The sequence below is a fragment of the Emys orbicularis genome, chromosome 7 (assembly GCF_028017835.1).
Source record: "Emys orbicularis isolate rEmyOrb1 chromosome 7, rEmyOrb1.hap1, whole genome shotgun sequence".
Lineage (NCBI taxonomy): Eukaryota > Metazoa > Chordata > Testudines > Emydidae > Emys > Emys orbicularis.
The window spans coordinates 71,985,774-72,003,990 of record NC_088689.1 but is presented as its reverse complement, the minus strand read 5'-3'; the positions used below and the strand labels follow the sequence as shown (position 1 = coordinate 72,003,990).

Sequence of the window (18,217 nt, the reverse complement as noted above, 5' to 3'; positions counted from 1 at the left end):
TTCTTAAAAATGGGTACTATATTAGCAATTCTCCAGTCATAGGGTATGACCCCCAAGTTTACAGTTTCATTAAAAATCCTTGCTATTGGGCTTGCAATTTCATGTGCCAGTTCCTTTAATATTCTTGGATAGAGATTATCTGGCCCCCCAATTTAGTCCCATTAAGCTGTTTAAGTTTGACGTTCACCTTGGATGTGGTAATTTCTACTTCCATATCCTCGTTCCCATTAGCTACCCCACCACTACTTAAACTCTTCATTCACCTTATTAATAACTGAGGCAAAGTATTTGTTTAGGTGCTAGGCCATGCCTAGATTATCTTCAGTCTCCACCCCATCCTCAGTGTTCAACGGTTCTGCGTCTTCTTTCCTTATTTTCTAATTATTTATATTACTATAGAATCTTTTACTATCGGTTTTAATTTCCTTTGGAAGCTACAACTCTGCTTAGCTTTTGGCAGTTATCACTTTATCCCTACACCTTCTGACCTCCAAGAGGTAGCTTTCCTTGCTGATCCATCTTATCTTCCATTCCTTGTAGGCTTTCTGCTTTCTCTTAATCACCTGTTTGAGATGCTTGCTCATCCAGCTTGGTCTGGAGCCCTTCCCTATGAATGTTTTCCCCTTGCTTAGGATGCAGGCTTCAGATAGTTTCTGCAACTTTGACTTAAAGTAACTCCAAGACTTCTCCAAATTCAGATCCTTGAGTTCTTCAGTCCAATCCAAACTAATTCCCTAATTTTTTTAAGTAAGCACTTTTAAAATCAAGGGCCCTAGTTGCAGATCTATTTTTGTTTTTCTGCCCATTTAGTTTAAACTGAATTAGCTCATGATCACTCGAACCAAGGTTGTCCCCTATAACCAGTTCTTCTATGAGGTCCTCACTACTCACCAATACCAAATCTAAAATGGCATTTCATCCTGTTGGTTCAGTAACTACTTGGTGAAGAAATCTGCACCTCCCAACTTGGTCCCAGCCCTGGAACATGTATCATAAAACTACATGAATATGTAAATATATAGAAGTGTTGAGGCGAGTTGGAAAATTAATGAGGAGCAACTTTATTAACACTGTTCTTAGTTTAAATTGCATGAACAAGCAGGGGAGGGAAAACTCTAGCTCAGTCTGAAGCCACAGAAACTCTGCCTATCAAAGTAGGATATCAAGCCAAAAGTATTACATCATCCCAATTTATTCTCAGTGGCTGGTCAGAGAACAAGGGCTGGACACTAACTCGTTGTCAATAAAGAAGCCTTACAGCTGCCTAAAGAAGTTTCCATAATTGTCAGCTACACCACAAATGAACAGAAAACATACCCAGCTTCTCTTCACACCTGAGCCTGTCTGAGAATACTACACGATTATTGTACATGGCTTTTTGAGTCAATTGTATGGTTAATTTTACATACTAGACATAATTTTGTTAAATGCCAGTTACATAAAAAACTAGTAACTTATCTATTTCAAGACAATGAGTTCATTTCTGGCAGTGAGTAAATGAGTCCAGAATCAAAGACAATCAAATTCATGCACAGGTCTGGGGATACTGAGGTAACCTTTATCGAGGAAGAACACAGAACTGGTATGATTTTGGTGCATTTGACACAAAAGTCGTTACTGGAGTTATATCAATGTCTTTGGGGTCAATAAGAGGCTTCAAGTTAAAGTTCTGCAAAATCATTGTGAATAGCAAAAATAGCTCCATCCGAGCCAGACCCTCTCCCACGCAAATCCGTTTCCCTGCAATGAAAAAGGAATTTTGAGTTGATGCTGGAGATCTTTCTTGCAGCACATTTTAAATACGGTTATTATGGAAGCAAAATGTGAGGATTAAAGTTAGATGCACAGAGTGATTCAGGGCAAGTGCATGGAGGATAATGGCTGTCTCTCAGAGTTCAGGAAAGTAAGAAAGTTTACGGGGGTTTAAGAAGCGACTCACAGATCATTTGAAAAATTGAGTTCCTTATATTGCCATTTTAAAGGCAGTTGGGGGTGAAGGGTGGGAAGCTATGGGGTTTGAGGAATAGATTATCAATTTCCCAAACGAGCTAAACAGTTTTCTGGGGGAGTGACATTGTGGTGACAGAGTAGAAGGAGAGAAATAACAAAGTAGAGAGGTGTGGGTGTCCTGAATAGCAGGATGGAGGAAGAAGGCTGAAAGGCACTGTTAACAGAGTGGCAGAGAGACTCAGTTGCTTGGAGTCAAGTAGAGAAGTTAAGTAGTCCCTGGATGACATCAAAAAGGCTGAGGTATTTAATGCCCCTTCTGCTTCAGTCTTCACTGGGAAGGTGAAAGGTGACCAGATACCCAACACAATTAATATTAACAACAAGGGGAAAGAAACACACTCCAAATTAGGGGGAGAACAGATTAAAGAATATTCAGATCAGTTAGATGTAGTCAAGTCAGCAGGGCCCAATGAACTTAAGGAACTAGGTGAAGCAATCTCAGAACTGTTAGCAATTAACTTCGAGAGCTCATGGAGGATGGGTGAGGTCCCAGAAGACTGGAAATGGAAAAACATAGTACCTAGCTTTAACAAGGGGAACAAAGAGGACCTGCGGAATTGTCGACCAGTCAGCCTAGAAAGATACTGGAACAAATTATTAAACAATCAATTGGTAAGTACCTAGAAGATAATAGGGTTATGAGGAATAGCCAGCACGGATTTGTCAAGAGCAAATCATGCCAAACCATCCTGATTTCCTTCTTTAACAGAGTTACTGGCCTAGAAAACAGAGGGGGAGCAGTAGATGTGATATATCTTGGCTTTTGGCACAGACCCACATGACATTCTCATAAGCAAGCTAGGGAAATGTGGTCTAGATAAATTACTGTAAGGTGGGTTCAGAACTGGTTGAAAAAAATGTACTCAGAGAGTAGCTATCAATGGTTTGCTTTCAGACTGGGAGGGTGTATAAAATGGGGTCCCGGAAGGGCCTTTCCTGTGTTCAGTAGTAGTCAATATTTTGATTAATGACTTGGATAATGGAGTGGAGAGTATGCTTATATTTGCACAATCATAATGCACAACCATAAAATAGAGAATAGCTGGCTAAGCAGTAGAACTGCTGAAAAGGATCCAGGGAGGTTATAGCGGATCACAAATTCAACCATGTGATGCAGTTGCAAAAAACGCTAATAACATTCTGGGGTGTATTAATAGGAGTGTCATATATCCTATATAAGACACACGTGGTGATTATCCCACTCTGCTCAGCAGTGGTGAGGTCTCAGCTGGAGTACCCTATCCCATTCTGCGATCCACAATTTAGGAAAGATGTGGATAAATTAGAGAGTGTCCTGAGGAGAGCAACAAAAATGATCAAAGGTTTAGAAAACCTGACCGCTGAGAAATGGTTAACAAAACTGGGCCTGTTTAGTTTTGAGAAAGATGATTGAAGGGGGACCTGATAACAGTCTTCAAATATGTGAAGGGCTGTTAGAAAGAGGACAGGGATCAATTGTTCTCCTTGTCCACTGAAGGTAGGACAAGTAATATGCTTAATATGCAGCAAAGGAGATTTAGGTTGCATATTAGCAAAAACTTTCTAACTCTAATGGTAGTTAAGCTCTGGAACAGGCTTCCAAGGGAAGTTGTGAAATCCCCATTGTTGGAAGATTTTAAGAAGAGGCTGGACAAACACCTGTCAGGGATGGTGTAGATTTACGTGATCCTGCATCAGCGCAGGGGGCTGGACTTGATAACGGGTCGAGGTCCTTCCAGCCCTGCATTTCTAGGATCTCTCTCCAGCGAAGAGAGGGGATTGTGTATCTAGTAAAAAAATTCACTTCAGACAATGAGCAGGAAGTAACACTCTTTAAAAACTGATAGATGCTTTGCTAGCATGAGAGACTCTGCTTCATGGACCATCTGAAAACGCTCTGCTCTAAACAGTCTGAAAACCGCTAGAAAGTTCAAGGCAAAGCTAGAAGACAGTCTGGGACCTGAAATAAAAACAACTTCTTTTACCTGCAGAAAAAGGCATGAAGTAGTCACTCTTCTTAAAGGCATCATTTTTGTCCAAGAAATGCCCTGGGTTAAATTGCTCTGGGTTTGGGAATTCCCTGCTGTCATATAGAACTGACTTCAGTGCAGGGAATATTGTGGTGCCCTGAATTAGCAAATGCAGAAAAAAAAAGAGTTAAAGTGGATACTTCCAAAAGAGAGAAGCCCCCAAAATTCATTGAGCTGGACTGTGGGATCCATCTTTGTTTTTCTTCATTTCCTTGCATCCTCTGAACGTCATACTTTCAACCAGAAGCAGAAATATTAAAATTTCATGAGCACAGTTATACCCACTGAACAGCAGTTCACCCTTTGTACTACTCACTGGCAGAGCTAGGATACACTGAGTGACTTTAGGCAAGTCACTTTCGGTCTCAGACCCCTTGTTATTGCATCTGTAAATTGGGGATAGGGATACTATCTCCTCTTCGTAAAGTGCTCTAAGATACAGGAGCTAAATTTAATTATTATTCAGTATATCAGACCTTGCAAAATACCCCTGCAAGTGAGAGAGAAGCTACATCAAAGGAATTATTTTGGAGAAGTTCTATGGCCTATGTTACGCAGGAGGTCAGACTAAATGATCACAATGGTCCCTTTTGGCCTTATATCTCTGTCCACTAGTATCTTTGGAGGATATTAAGCAGAAGCTACTAAAGTAAGACATTTTGAAATCAGCAGGTTCAGATAACTTGCATTCAAGAGTTTTTAAAGAGTTGGCCGAGGAGCTTGCTGTACCATTAATGTTGATTTTCAATAGGTTTTCCAACAGTGGGGAAGTTCCAGAAGACTGGAAGAAAACTAATGCTGTGCCCATTTTAAAAAAGGGTCAATGGGATGACCTGGGTAATCACTGGCTTATCAGCCTCACATCGATCCCAGGCAAGACAATGGAACGGATGTTATGGGACTAGATAAATAAAGAACTAAAGGAGGGTAATGTTATTAATGCAAATCAACATGGGGTTATGGAAAATAGATTCGGTCACACTAACTTATTATCCTTCTTTGATTAAATTAGAAGGGTGGTTAATAAGGATAGTAGTGACAACCCAATATACTTAGGATTCTGTAAGGCATGACTTGGTGTCACATGACATTTTGATTAAAAAACCAGAACAATACAAAATTAATATGACACAAATTAAATGGATTAAAAACTGGCTAACTGATAGGGCTCAACATTTAATTGTCAATAGGAAATTGTCAGTGAGCGGGTCTGTTTTCAGTGGGATCCCGCAGGCACTGATTCTTGGCCCTATGCTATTTAATATTTTTATCAATGACTTGAAGGAAAACACAAAATTATCATTGATAAAGTTTGCAGATGACACAAAAATTGGAGGCATGGACATAATGAAGAGGATGGGCCATTGATTTGGAGCAATATAGCTAGCTTGGTAAAATGGGCGCAAGTAAACAATATGTATTTTAATACAGCTAAATGTAAACGTACACATCTGGGAACAAAGAGGGTAGGTTGTACTTACAGGATGTGGCCTCTATCCTAGTAGAGTAATGACTCTTCAAAAGATTTGCGGGTTGTGGTGGATATTCAGCTAAACATGAGCTCCTAGTGTAACGCTGTAGCCAAATAAGCTAACACTATCCTGGGATGCAGAGACAGGGCAATCTCGAGTAGGAGTAGCAAGGTTATTTTACCTCTGTATTTGGCACTGGTGAGACCACTGCTGGAATACTGTGTCCAGTTCTGGTGCCCACAATTCAAATGATTAAAGGATTAGAAAACATGCCTTATGGTGATACGCTCAAGGAGCTCAATCTATTTAGTTTAACAAAGAGAAGGTTAAGGGGTGACTTGATTGTAATCTATAACTATCTACATGGGGAACAAATATTTAATAATGGGCTCTTCAGCCTAGCAGAGAGAGGTGTAACATCATCCAGTGGCTGGAAGCTGAAGCTAGACAATTTCATACTAGAAATAAGGTGGAAGTTTTTAACAGTCAGAGTAATTACCCATCGGAACAATTTACCCAGTGACGTGATGGATTCTCCATCACTGACAATTTTTTAAAATCAAGATTGGATGTTTTTTTAAAAGATCTGCTCTTGAACAAGTTCCGTGGCCCATGTTATATAGGAGGTCAAACTAAACGATCACAATGATCCTTCTGGCCTTAGAACCTGTTAGTCTATTTAATATAAATCCAAGTCTATTTTTCAACATTTAATATACAAAAACCAAGACTTAACTGTATGAGCTTGACTCACTGTTAAAAATGCCTTAATCTTGAAGTGTAGTTTTTGTTTTGTTTCGTATTTGTACTGATTGACTTGCATTCAGTTCAGAACTAAGCAAAGGTGAGGAGGACTCCAATACTTTTTGAACTTATTCAGTCATTGCTCATTTGCATTTGCTATGTTGTTTTGTTTTTGAACTAACTGTGCCAAGAAATTTCCCCAGAAACAAAATCCCTTTGGCCTCAAAATAGAAGAATTTTTGCACACACTAGTTTGATATCAAAATCTTAGCTGAGTACCATTGCTAAAGTTATTCCCTATTCCACATCTACGATCTGAAACCCTGTCCTGGAATGAAAGATTGCAAACTGCTGTTCTGCTTCATGCAGAGGCTTGAAAAGATTCAATAATAACTGGTACATTACTGATAAATCAGCAGAAACAGCCACTACACACAATCTAGTTGAAGCATTTCTATAGTGAATAACTCAACATTAAAAATAGAAAAAGGTAAAAGAACTCGACACTTCACAGACACATTGAGAACTGACCTTGGGAATAAGGTACTGTTTGAGATGAACATCTCTAGTCACGGCATGTGGCAAACCTAATGGGACAAGATTGATGTATCTCTGGATTTCATGTATCACAGCATCTGTGTAGGGCATCTGGCTTCGATCTGCCATGCAGGGGCTTCGGCTTCGGCCAATCACACGGTCAATCTCTTCGTGAACTTTCTCTGTCATCAGATTAATGAGGTTTAACAATAATGATAAAGAACAGGATTCACAGAGATTTGCCCACCATTCTGTCACACTGTCTGCAAATTGGGATTATAACAAAACTGGTCAGTTTGGTGTTACAGAAGCTACTGACCATGGCAGCTATGACAAAATGCAATAATATAATTCCAACGCAGTGATTTTACTCATGCCCAGTTATGATACAAACTAGACATAATGGGATGTTACCACAAGTGCATATAACCAACTGCTCAGCAAGAGATTGGTCCTAAACCTTTCCCCACCAAAGTCAATCATCGTTGTGCAGATGGAGGAAGCCCATGAGGTGGGAATCGCCCTGCACCTGTCTGCTCTGTGCATAGTCTCTAGCACTGGCAGAGCTTTGATTTAGAACCTTACACAATCCTGACACCGACAAACTGACTAAATCTGAAGACACAATGACTTTGCCATTTCACATGCCTGGAGCGTGAAGGTATCTGTTACTCAGTGCGGTCAGTGACAACAGAGGCTCCCGCGGCATTAATTCCTTCCCCCTGCTTGGGAGCCTCAACACTGAACTGGATTTGAGAGAGGAATTCAGTCAGATCGGCCCATTCAGCCTTTGGACCCTTTGCTCAGACTATCAATACGGGGACAAGTAATGCCGGTTGTAATGGTGTTACCTTCTATTTCTGGGTATTTCAGAAGAATCAGGAGTCCAAATTTCATGGTGACGCTGGTTGTCCCCGTTCCAGCGACAAATAACTCTACTGTGCTTCGTACCAAACTTCCCACAGTAAAGTCTGACTGGCCATTCTTTCGCTCCTGCAAAAAGATTTGGTGAAGATCTTTGATTCTTGACAGTAAAACTGTAGGATATATTCAAATATTCAGATGTATATTCTTCTACCCAACAGATGACCCACCTCTGATCATTATAAAAATCCCACACAAATGGCCAGTTGCACTTGAGTTTTCTGCGGTGCATTGGACCTTTTCTGTGCAATAAGGTGATTTTTTTCTTTACATGAAGGAAGAGAGTAGAGTTTGACCATTATAATGTATGTTCCTTGGGCAGAGACCATGTGTCTCCTTCAGGTCTTCTCCAAAGCCATGTACTCTGTTATTGCTTAACAAATTAATCCTGATGATACATATAACCCACTCCACAGTAAAGAGGAAGAGCTACTTCCCTCACATACCTCTTCCATTTTGATGAGGAAAGCATCAATAAAGTCTCGAGGACAGTTGGGATCCAGAGACTCTTTGTGCATATTCACTCTCTCCAGAACAAATCTTCTGAACTCCAAAGCATTTTTAAATAGCCTGTGGTGAGGCCCAGGTAAGTAATCCATGAGAGTCGGGAAAAAATTGTACAGCTGTAAAGGATGAAAGAAAAACACAGCTGGATTTATCTGGACACAACAGTTAATCATAGTGTTCACTCAAATGACTCACTACAGCAGTACAATACAATCCTTCTGTGGCACCTTATCAAAATGGATTCAACAGAATGTTGCAAACTCTACTAAGTCAGACCACCCAACATACATAAATTCCTCACAAACACCGCAGTGACATTGTGGCACTCTGTACCCCTAAGCAACACCCTGGAACCTCATATTCACCACTCTCATATAATTATGATATGTTTCATGCAAAGCATACCCTGCAAGATATATGAAAAGTCATGATCTGCTGAAACACATTGTTCTGTCCAAATGTGTATATCATTAGTGTGGATCAAGTTATGAGATTTTGCTGTATGGTTGTTACTGAAATATACTGTAAATTTGCTAGTGGCGTACAAAGAAAGCAAACCACTCACAGGAGGGTACTTGAAGACAGAGTGTACTCAATGACCACTAATAAGCAGGGGACTTGTAATCAAGGGATTTACTCTTCAAGGACAGTTGCGCACGCACCACACAATGGGGACTACCGGACCCCGTGACCCCATTGCACAAGACCACTCCAGTGGGATTCTCAACCAAGGGATTCCGGGAAGCTCTCCATGACATGCTGAGACAAGTGTCTTCTAGGCACAAGGACTAAGGATATAAAAGCAGGAACAGTGGCCACATATTTTGGCCTCTTTCCTCTCACAACTCAACATCTGGAAACAGATCTGGAGCACAAAGACTTTGAACTGGGGAGGTGGCCCTGGGCTGGAGGAGAATTCCAGCCTGTGTATTGAAGATCTGTAACCTGCTTAGACTATCTATCAGGGTGAGACCCTGCTTGATTCAACTCCTGTTTAGTTTCTAGAACGTAGATTGTGCGCTTATTTTTATATTTTTGGTAACCATCTCTATCCTTTATGCCTACCATTTATAATCGCTTAAAATCCATCTTTCTGTAGTTAATAAATCTGTTTTATATTTTACCTAAAACAGAGTGTTTTGGTTGAAGTGCTTGGGAAATCTGCTCAGAAACAAAAACTGGTGCATGTCCTCTGCACATTGAGGGAGGGGCAGACTGGGTTATAAACATATATTGGTCAGGCTTCTGACCAGGGCAGGGAGAAAGGCTGGGCAGCTGGTGGGAATTGGCTGGACCCTTGCTATTGTTAGTTCATGAATGGCTGGGAGAAGCATTCATGTAACTCAGCTGGATGTGTCTCTGCCTGTGGATGGCTGTGTAAGTGCAGCACCTGCCAGAGGTTTGCAGCTTCTCACGGCATCACAGGTGAGAGGGAGCCCAGGTAGGAGGGACAGAGGTTCGGCAGTACCACAGTTCCAGGTTGCACCCCAGGGACCCCATCACAGACATTCAGTTATATCAGCTAAGACACGCTTCATTTCTTCCAACATAAAACCATCCCCACTATATACATCCTTTTCCTGAAAAAAAAAAAAAAAAAAAAAAAACCACTCAAGTGCCCAACCTTAGCTCTGATCACAGATTTTCTTAAGCAGCAAAAAACCATTGTAGACTTTAAAAGGAAAATACACTTGAACTCCTGAGGTGACAGTTAAAGGGTCAAATTCTCTCTTGTGGTGTAACTCCATTTATTTTGACTGAGATATGCCAGCAGAGAGTTTAACCCTTCATTGTGCAATTGGTGAGGTTTTCAGGAAAGGGGTGTGTGTGTGGTGGCTGGCTCTGGCTGTGAACTGGAAGTGAAAGGAAGTTTGCTTTGGAGGTGAGGAATGTGATCACATTCACCTATCACATTGCAAAACTGCTAGGGCATGTTTTGATGTTGCTGTTGATATCAGTGTTTTTATTGGTGATTTCCTTGATTTTTACCAATTGTGTTTAAAGAGAATGTCCTCAAGCAAACTTAATTCTGAGCTAACGAAGTGTTTTGTGAGGGAATTTAAACAACTCATAGAAAGAGGCTGGAGGATCAGTTTGGTAGCAGCAGAAGCCTAACAAGGAGAAGGAGACCATTATGGGAATCAGAAATAACAATTGTTTAATGAAAATTAATAGTTAAAGAAAAAAATCTCTGTTCCCCCCCCCCCCAGTATAAAGGAGAAGAATGGAATAAACCCCTGAACATACCGCTGTCCAGGGGGAGCGCTGGAGCTTGCCATTTTCCTCTATGATATTTATTAAAGTCACAAATTTCTTATCTTCATAGTCAAACCGGTCCCCAAAGACAATGGAGCAGATGACATTGGAGACGGCGTGGGTGAGGAAGAGGGTGGGGTCAAAGGGTCGCCCTGGAGCAAAACAAAACTAAAAAGAGTCAGTTTTAATTCAGTGTCTTGACCCTCAGCATCAGAGTCACTGGCAGCACGGAGACATTGTGGATCTCCAACCACAGGGCAAGGTGGGGCTGACAGCAATATTTCCTGGGGAGGGTGGGTTAGGGCTGCCCCAATCGCTGGTAATTAGTAACAATGGTCAATGATGGGATATTAAAAGTTACTACAGAGAACTTTTTTCCGGAGGGTCTGGCTGGAGAATCTTGCCCGCAATCTCGGGGTTCAGCTGATCGCCATATTTGGGGTTGGGAAGGAATTTTCCTCCATGGTAGATTGGCAGAGGCCCTGGAGGTTTTTCGCCTTCCTCCGCAACATGGGGCAGGGGTCGCGTGCTGGAGGATTCTCTGCGACTTGAAGTCTTTAAATCATGATTTGGGGACTTCAACAGCTGAGTCAAGGGAGAGAATTATTCCAGGAGTGGGTGGGTCAGCTTTTGTGGCCCGCATCATGCGGGAGGTGAGACTAGATGATCATAGTGGTCTCTTCTGACCTTAAAGTCTATGAGTCTATGAGTCAATCCCCCCTTTTACCTCTCACACGCTAAATTAAACAGTTGCCACTTTTTTTTCTTGGCAATCAGTTTAACTCTGTCTGCTCTGCCACTTTTGAAGTGGCTGAGCCATTACAAACATTGAATCTATCTCCCCTTGTAAGTATTCTCACACTTCTTATCAAACTGTCTGTACTGGGCTATCTTGATTATCACTTCAAAAGATTTTTTCTCTTACTTAATTGGCCTCTCAGAGTTGGTAAGACAACTCCCACCTTTTCATGCTCTCTGTATGTGTATATATATCTCCTCAATATATGTTCCACTCTATGCATCCGAAGAAGTGGGCTGTAGCCCACGAAAGCTTATGCTCAAATAAATTTGTTAGTCTCTGATACTTCTGTTCTTTTTATAAGAGAGAATGAGTGTCATTTATGAAACACTGTAAATGTACACAGTGATTTCAAACATTCCTCTGGAGCCCATCACTATAGAAGGGAGGTGCCAAATGTGTATCAGCGTCTAGCTGAGAAAAAAATGAGAAGAAGCAAACTGTAGGCCTGGGTGTCTTGTTAACCCAACACACTGGAAACTAACCCGCTCTAATATGGCTCACTGTGTTAGTCTCTATACACTATAGACAAATAACTTCCATTTGCTCATTGATCACAGATCACAGGGAAGAAAATGTGAGAAAGAAACAGCCAGAAATGGTCATCTCTGGAACATTTCACACATCCTTTCCCATTACATTAACACAGGTTGTTATACGTGCAATTAATGGCTTGAGTTATAAGATGTTTGAACTAAACGTCATGAAAAATAGAAAGACAAGAGTCTTTGATTCCTCAACTTCCAACAGACATGAAACAATCCCCACCATGTGTGTTTCTGAGTCTTTCCACCAGAAAACGGGTTTCTTCCTGGATACGATCCTCAATGCTTTTCTTCCCCATCCCAAAATTTCTCAGATTAGTAAGGGCAAATCGACGGAGCTTCTTCCACCGCTCCCCGTTACTGAAAACAATACCTGGAAAAGGGAAGAGAACAGAAATGAAAGGAGGGAGGGCCAGATTCAGTGTGCCTATTTGACAAATACCCAAACATTGGTGAGTCAAAGGTTCAACTTCAACTTAACTGATATTGTGCCTGTTTTCTACTATGGAGATGACATTACAGCTACATTGTAATTACTGTTCTCAGCATTGCTGTCGCCATGTTGGACCCCGGACATGATATAGACAGGGTAGGTGAGGTAATATCTTTTATTGGATCAACTTGTGTTGGTGGACGGGACAAGCTTTCGAGCTGCACCGAGCTCTTCCTCAGGGTCTACAGCAGTTAAGCTAAAACCAAGGTGGGACAGACTGCAAAAGAGTTTCACACTTAACAGGGACACTGTTTTTATGGCCCACTGCAACAATTTATAAAAGACACCCTGCTGACTACTAACCCTCCATTATCCCACCACTACAAAGGTGTTAGTTGGCCATTATAGGCCACTTCATTTTCAGTGGTTTCCCACAATGTGCCCAAATTACAAGCCTTTGAAAAAAATCACATTTCAAACAATAGAGTTTAGCAGCTAAAATCTCCAAAGGTTCTGTCTTCCCGAGACATGCATCAGGGCCTCACAGCACCTTGTGCCTGTCCACATGTGAGATGAAGACCTACTACTGCTATCAGTAACTTCATTAACTCAGATGTCTGTGCAGCTACACAGACATATCTGAAATGGGCCACTCTCATTACCACTTCAAAAGTTATTTTTCCTCTCTTGGTATCCTGCTGTCAATTGAATTGTCTCGTTAGACTGACATCACAATTGGTAAGGCAACTCACATCTTTCATGTATTTATACCTGCTCCTGTATTTTCCACTCCATGCATCTGATGAAGTGGGTTCTAGCCCAAATAAATTTGTTAGTCTCTAAGGTGCCACAAGGACTCCTCGTTGTTTTTGCTGATACAGACTAACACAGCTATCACTCTGAAATCTTAATACTAGCATTTCCTAACTTCTGAGTGCTTGACTTTACAACCTTAATAATGTTCCTTTCACATAGTTTTTTTCTGTGTAATGAAGTAACTACACTGAAGGTTGTTTTCACAGTGACTGTGACAGTAATATAACTATACTTCACATAATGAATAAAGGAGATAAAGGACTTCCTGAAAAGGACATCTTGGCATTTCCATATTTATTACTCCCTCACTTTTTATTATGAAAGGATAAAAAAAATCCTTCTCCGCTCATGGAATCTACCTAGTTAGTGAGGACAGGGGAGGAAGAGGATAGGAATTCGTGGTTTGTTCTGACCCTTTTTGCCAATCCAGCCCTCCTCTCCTGGCTATATTCTGTGCCTTGTAAAGTAGATTGGTCTGGCTGTTACCTCTCATAAACCTGTAGTGAGATGCTAGGAACCATTCAGGTCAGTGAACCAGTGGTGCAATGGGGAATGAGCTCTTTCCTGCACCAAGACTATTTATCCAATTTTTACTACTGCATTATTGAAATTCCAGCTGTTTCCCCTTTTCACTTCTCAATTGTGTTCTTCCCAGACAGAGAACATCAGCTCTATATGCTGAAGTTATTTGAAATGTACCTGGTTCCTGGGCCATTTTTTCAAATAATGGCATACTTCCTCTTCCACTGAACTCCTCCCCGAGACCGATCAGAGCTTCCTTCACAATCTCATATCCATACAGCACCACAACCCGTTCTGAGCCTAAGTATATTGTGAAAATCGAGCCGTACTTTTCACTGAGCTGTAAAAGTTTAGCACAAAGACCAATAAATTTTAAACTTAGATCCACTTATTTAGGATAAGAATTCGAGAAGATCAAATTATAAACTGATGAATTGCTCTCATGCCACTGAGCTAATACTAGGCAAGTTTTACTACTGATCATCATCCAGAGTTGGCCATTTTGGCCCAGATCCTCCAAGGTATTTAGGAGCCTAACTCCATGGATTTCAATGAGTTATTACGTGTCTACGTATCTTGGAGGATCTGGGACTTCCTGACTTTTCAGTGCTTCACTTTGTTATCCTCATATTTTAAACATTTTTCCTTATAGATGTGTGTGTGAGTGCTCCCAAGATAATTCTGTCTGTGTTATACAATTATCTCATTATAAGAGAAGACTGCATTAATATGGGGCCTTTAATGTTGATCTTGAGTGCTATGTAAAAATGACACTTTTAACTCCACAGAAATGCTGCCTGCATTTATTCAGTCATGGCAGCTGATTTGACAATAGCAAGAGAGAGTTTCCCTTCATTTTACTTCTGTCAGCCCTGCAGAGCCAAAGACAGACAGAAGTGAGATTCTGTTTCCCCTTTAATATCACCAACAGAATTATTATCCAATTTCCAATTGATTACACCTGTAAAAAATCAACGGACAAACACATCTGTATCTCAGGGCATGATGAGAAGAGAATGCAAGTGAACAGCTGTAACTGGGGGCAGAATTTTTCCTGTACAATCCTCATTATTTGTGATGATTTGCCAGAAGGAAAGAATCAAACCTGTCTCTCCATTCCCAGGTTGTGTTGGCAGAGCTGGCTAAAATGCCAGAACATGCAGCACTACAACGTCATTTCTTCAAAGCTGAGCTGCAGTTTCTGCCTTACCATCATTTTGTGATGTAGGCAAATATCATTAGAGCAATTTTACAGATGGGAAAATTAAGGAACAGAGGGGTTAAGTGACATGGCCAAGAGCACACCTGGAGTCTGTAGCAGAGGTAAGAACATACCCAAGGCACCCGACTGCCAGTTCCTTACGTAACCTACTAGACCACTTTCCGCACCCTGTGATAACTCGTACCCATTGCAGTGCAGCTGCGGGGGGGCACTCTGGATTAGCTGTGAATAAGACCCCCTCTAATACAAGCAGTATATTATCACCAACCATTTACATCTTGCATCCAAGATTGATTGTTCTGTGAAATAAGAAGTCAGAAATTTGAGCTGATGTGGAATTGCCACCAGGCTAGGCTCCAGCCAGGCTCTGCTTAATGTCCACCTACAACCCAGAAACTGATACCATGAAAACACCCTTACCTCATCTATATGTTGGGGTAAATTCTTCTTATTCAGCTGCAGTGTGTTCCCTATGATGGGAAAAGCAATAGGGCCAGGAGGCAGCTTCCCGCTTCCAGACCTCTTTCTCCATGCCGAAAGGAAAAGAAGGCAAGAAACACAAATAACCAGGAAAACAGTTGTTGCTCCCAGAGGTTCCATTGCAGAGTGCAGCAATTATTCTGGGTTCTAACAGGGATTTACTTTGTATTTCAGACTCCTCAGTTTTTATATTCTACACAGCAAAAGGGGGTGCAAGCAATTAGCCAATAGGAGCTCTCAGTTCCTCTGAGTTAACAAGATAAGCTCTGAACTAGCAATGGTGACTGGAGCGGTCACTCTAGGAATGAATTCCTTTGAACCTTTATTGGTATATAATCTCTGTTTGTCCTTGTGTACTCACTGACAGAACAGGAAAATTAATCATAAACTGAATCCCTGTCAAACTGCCCAAACTATCATGAAATCATCCTCTCTCTGCACCCATCGGGTTAAATGTTTCTCATTGGCTTGGTGCCAGCTGGAACATTATACACATACAATGATGATTCCTTTTCATATTGCTCTCCAGGATTTAGTATATAGATCGATGAGCAGCAGACACTTAAGAAAAACACCAAGCTGAATTTTTGATAAAAATTCAAACCGAATCCTGAATCTTTTTGGAGATTTCACAAAGTCTGGTTAACCCAGGGGTAGGCAACCAATGGCACGCGTGCCAAAGGCGGCATGTGAGCTGATTTTCAGTGGCACTCACACTGCCCGGGTCCTGGCCACCAGTCCGAGGGGCTCTGCATTTTAATTTAATTTTAAATGAAGCTTCTTAAATATTTTAGAAACCTTATTTACTTTACATATAACAATAGTTTAGTTATATATTATAGACTTATAGAAAGAAACCTTCTAAAAACGTTAAAATGTATTACTGGCAAGCAAAACCTTAAATTAGAGTGAATAAATGAAGACTCGGCACACCACTTCTGAAAGGTTGCCGACCCCTGGGTTAACCTTTAAAAAATGTTGTGACCCTCCCCTCCCCCTTATTTTGAACCTGTACAATTCTTGGTTTCAAACTGAAACGTTAAGACGCTGAGATGCAAGACTTGACGTGACCTGGAAGTCAGTGGAAATATTCCAATTTATTTCAGTGGGATTTGGATCAGGGTCCACGAGAAGTTATTGAAACAGGATGTGAAGGGACCAACTCCTCAGGTCAGAGTGGAGCTTAAAAGAAAACCAGTGGTTTCAAAGTTTTGAAATGCAGAGCTAACATTGAGTCATAGATTTTCAGGCAGAAGAATCTAGATCCTCTATTCTGACGTCCTGGGTATAACCAAAAACCAGATCTTCCAGAAAGGCACCACATCTCAATGTGAAGACCTCAAGAGATGGACAATTCACCACTTGGTAGTCTGTTCAGTGGTTAATCACCCTCAATATTAAAAACATGCCTCGTTCTAATTTGAGTTTGTCTGGCTTCAGCTCCCTGTCACTGGGTCTTGTTCTGCCTTTCCACTCTATAATAAACAGCCTTTTAGTAGCCGCTATTTTCTCCCCTTGAAGGTGTTTATTCCATATAATCAAGTCACCTCTCAGTCTTCATTTTGAGGAGCTAAACAGAATGAGCTTTTCAAGGAGCTCGCTGTAAGGCATTTTCTTCAGCTGTTGAATCATTTTTGTGACTCTTTTCTCCAATTTTTCAACACCCTTTTAAAAATGTGGCTACCAGACAAGTACACAGTATCCCAATGCCTTACACAGAGGCAAAATCATACCCCTATTCCTATTCACTGCTCTCCTGTTTATACACTGGAGGACCACAAAAAACCTTTATGCCACAGTGTCCCACTGGGAGCTTGTGTTGAGTGGTTTGGCCACTGTGACTCCTAAATCCTTTTAACAATAACTGCTTTCCAGAATACATTCTCCCACTCTGTAACTAATGTTTAATATCACCAAACAACCTTAACTCTGCCTCCATTTCTCTAAGACTTATATTTTCTTCACTGTAGCACTCTTTTGCCACATCCTAGCCACAGTCTGCTACGTCTGGTCTACGCTTAAAAATTAGATCGTCTTTATTACGTCGCTCAGGGCTATGAAAAATTTCTCTCTGAGCACCGTAGTTAGATAACCCTAACCTCCAGTGTAGATGCAGCTAAACTGAGGGGAGAATTTTTCCATTAACCTAGCTACCACCTCTCGGACAGTTGGATTAACAACACTGATAGAAGCAACAAAGAGTCCTGTGGCACCTTATAGACTAACAGATGTATTGGAGCATAAGCTTTCATGGGTGAATACCCACTTCGTCAGACGCATGTAACACTGATAGAGCAACCCCTTCCATGAATGTAGGAAACATCTACACTGCAGCTCTAGAGCGCCATAGCTGCAGAGCCGTAGCACTTTTAGGGTAGACATAACTTAGGACAGTGATACTCAATTAGATCTACCCGTGGGCTGATTTGAGAATTTTATGACAAGAGATGGGCCATTTGCGCAGAAGACTCACAAAACGAAAAAAATAAAAAATTCAGCTGCCATTGCCAATGATTGCAACATGAGTATTAGTATTTCTATCTTTTAACAAAATTTATAAATCATAAATTATCACCTTTGCTTTGGTTTCCAAATGGAGCATGGGACACAGGAGAGAGCACTGCTCCCTCCCGCCCCCCAGTCACCCTCCATCACTCTCTCAATGCCAGGGGGCTGGGGGTAATTTTCCACACCACATAATCCATTGCTCCCGTACAAAGGGGCTGCTGTCCCCACCACTTGAGCCGGGATTGTGCCACTTTCAAATTGGATCAGGGTACGTGCCCAGCTGGAAGAGCATCCCACCCCTTGCGCAAGAGGGTTCAGGATTGGGCCCAGTTCTCATCTCCTCCCGGTGAGGGTCCCCCACGGGGGGCAGGCCAGGCAGTGCCCACCCGCCAAGCATAGTTGCTGCTGGGGGTTGCGGCAGCTGGGATTGCAA

At 41.4% G+C, this 18,217-nt stretch overlaps 1 protein-coding gene across 3 annotated transcripts; it reads right to left on the bottom strand.

Moving 5' to 3' along the window:
* Positions 1-1,558: 1,558 nt before the first annotated feature.
* Positions 1,559-15,396, bottom strand: LOC135881098 (cytochrome P450 2H1-like). 3 transcript variants are annotated; one of them, XM_065407606.1, is made up of 9 exons: positions 15,217-15,396; positions 13,752-13,914; positions 12,027-12,176; positions 10,439-10,611; positions 8,143-8,319; positions 7,624-7,765; positions 6,767-6,954; positions 3,975-4,116; positions 1,559-1,740 (listed from the first exon to the last, which is right to left on the bottom strand). In XM_065407606.1, exons 1-9 carry the CDS (start codon positions 15,394-15,396, stop codon positions 1,559-1,561), a joined length of 1,497 nt encoding a protein of 498 aa, XP_065263678.1. The 3 variants fall into 3 exon arrangements, with proteins under 3 accessions (XP_065263678.1, XP_065263679.1, XP_065263680.1); XM_065407607.1 differs by having other exon boundaries at positions 10,451-10,611; XM_065407608.1 differs by lacking the exon at positions 8,143-8,319 and having other exon boundaries at positions 10,451-10,611.
* Between the last annotated feature and the right edge of the window lie 2,821 nt (positions 15,397-18,217).

Coding starts and splice junctions, on each gene's coding strand:
- LOC135881098 (XM_065407606.1), bottom strand. CDS start 15,396: ATGGAACCTCTGGGAGCAACAACTGTTTTCCTGGTTATTTGTGTTTCT. Junction 13,915..15,216: donor TACCCCAACATATAGATGAG/GTAAGGGTGTTT, acceptor AAACTTTTACAG/CTCAGTGAAAAGTACGGCTC. Junction 4,117..6,766: donor AACAGTACCTTATTCCCAAG/GTCAGTTCTCAA, acceptor TTGCTAATTCAG/GGCACCACAATATTCCCTGC.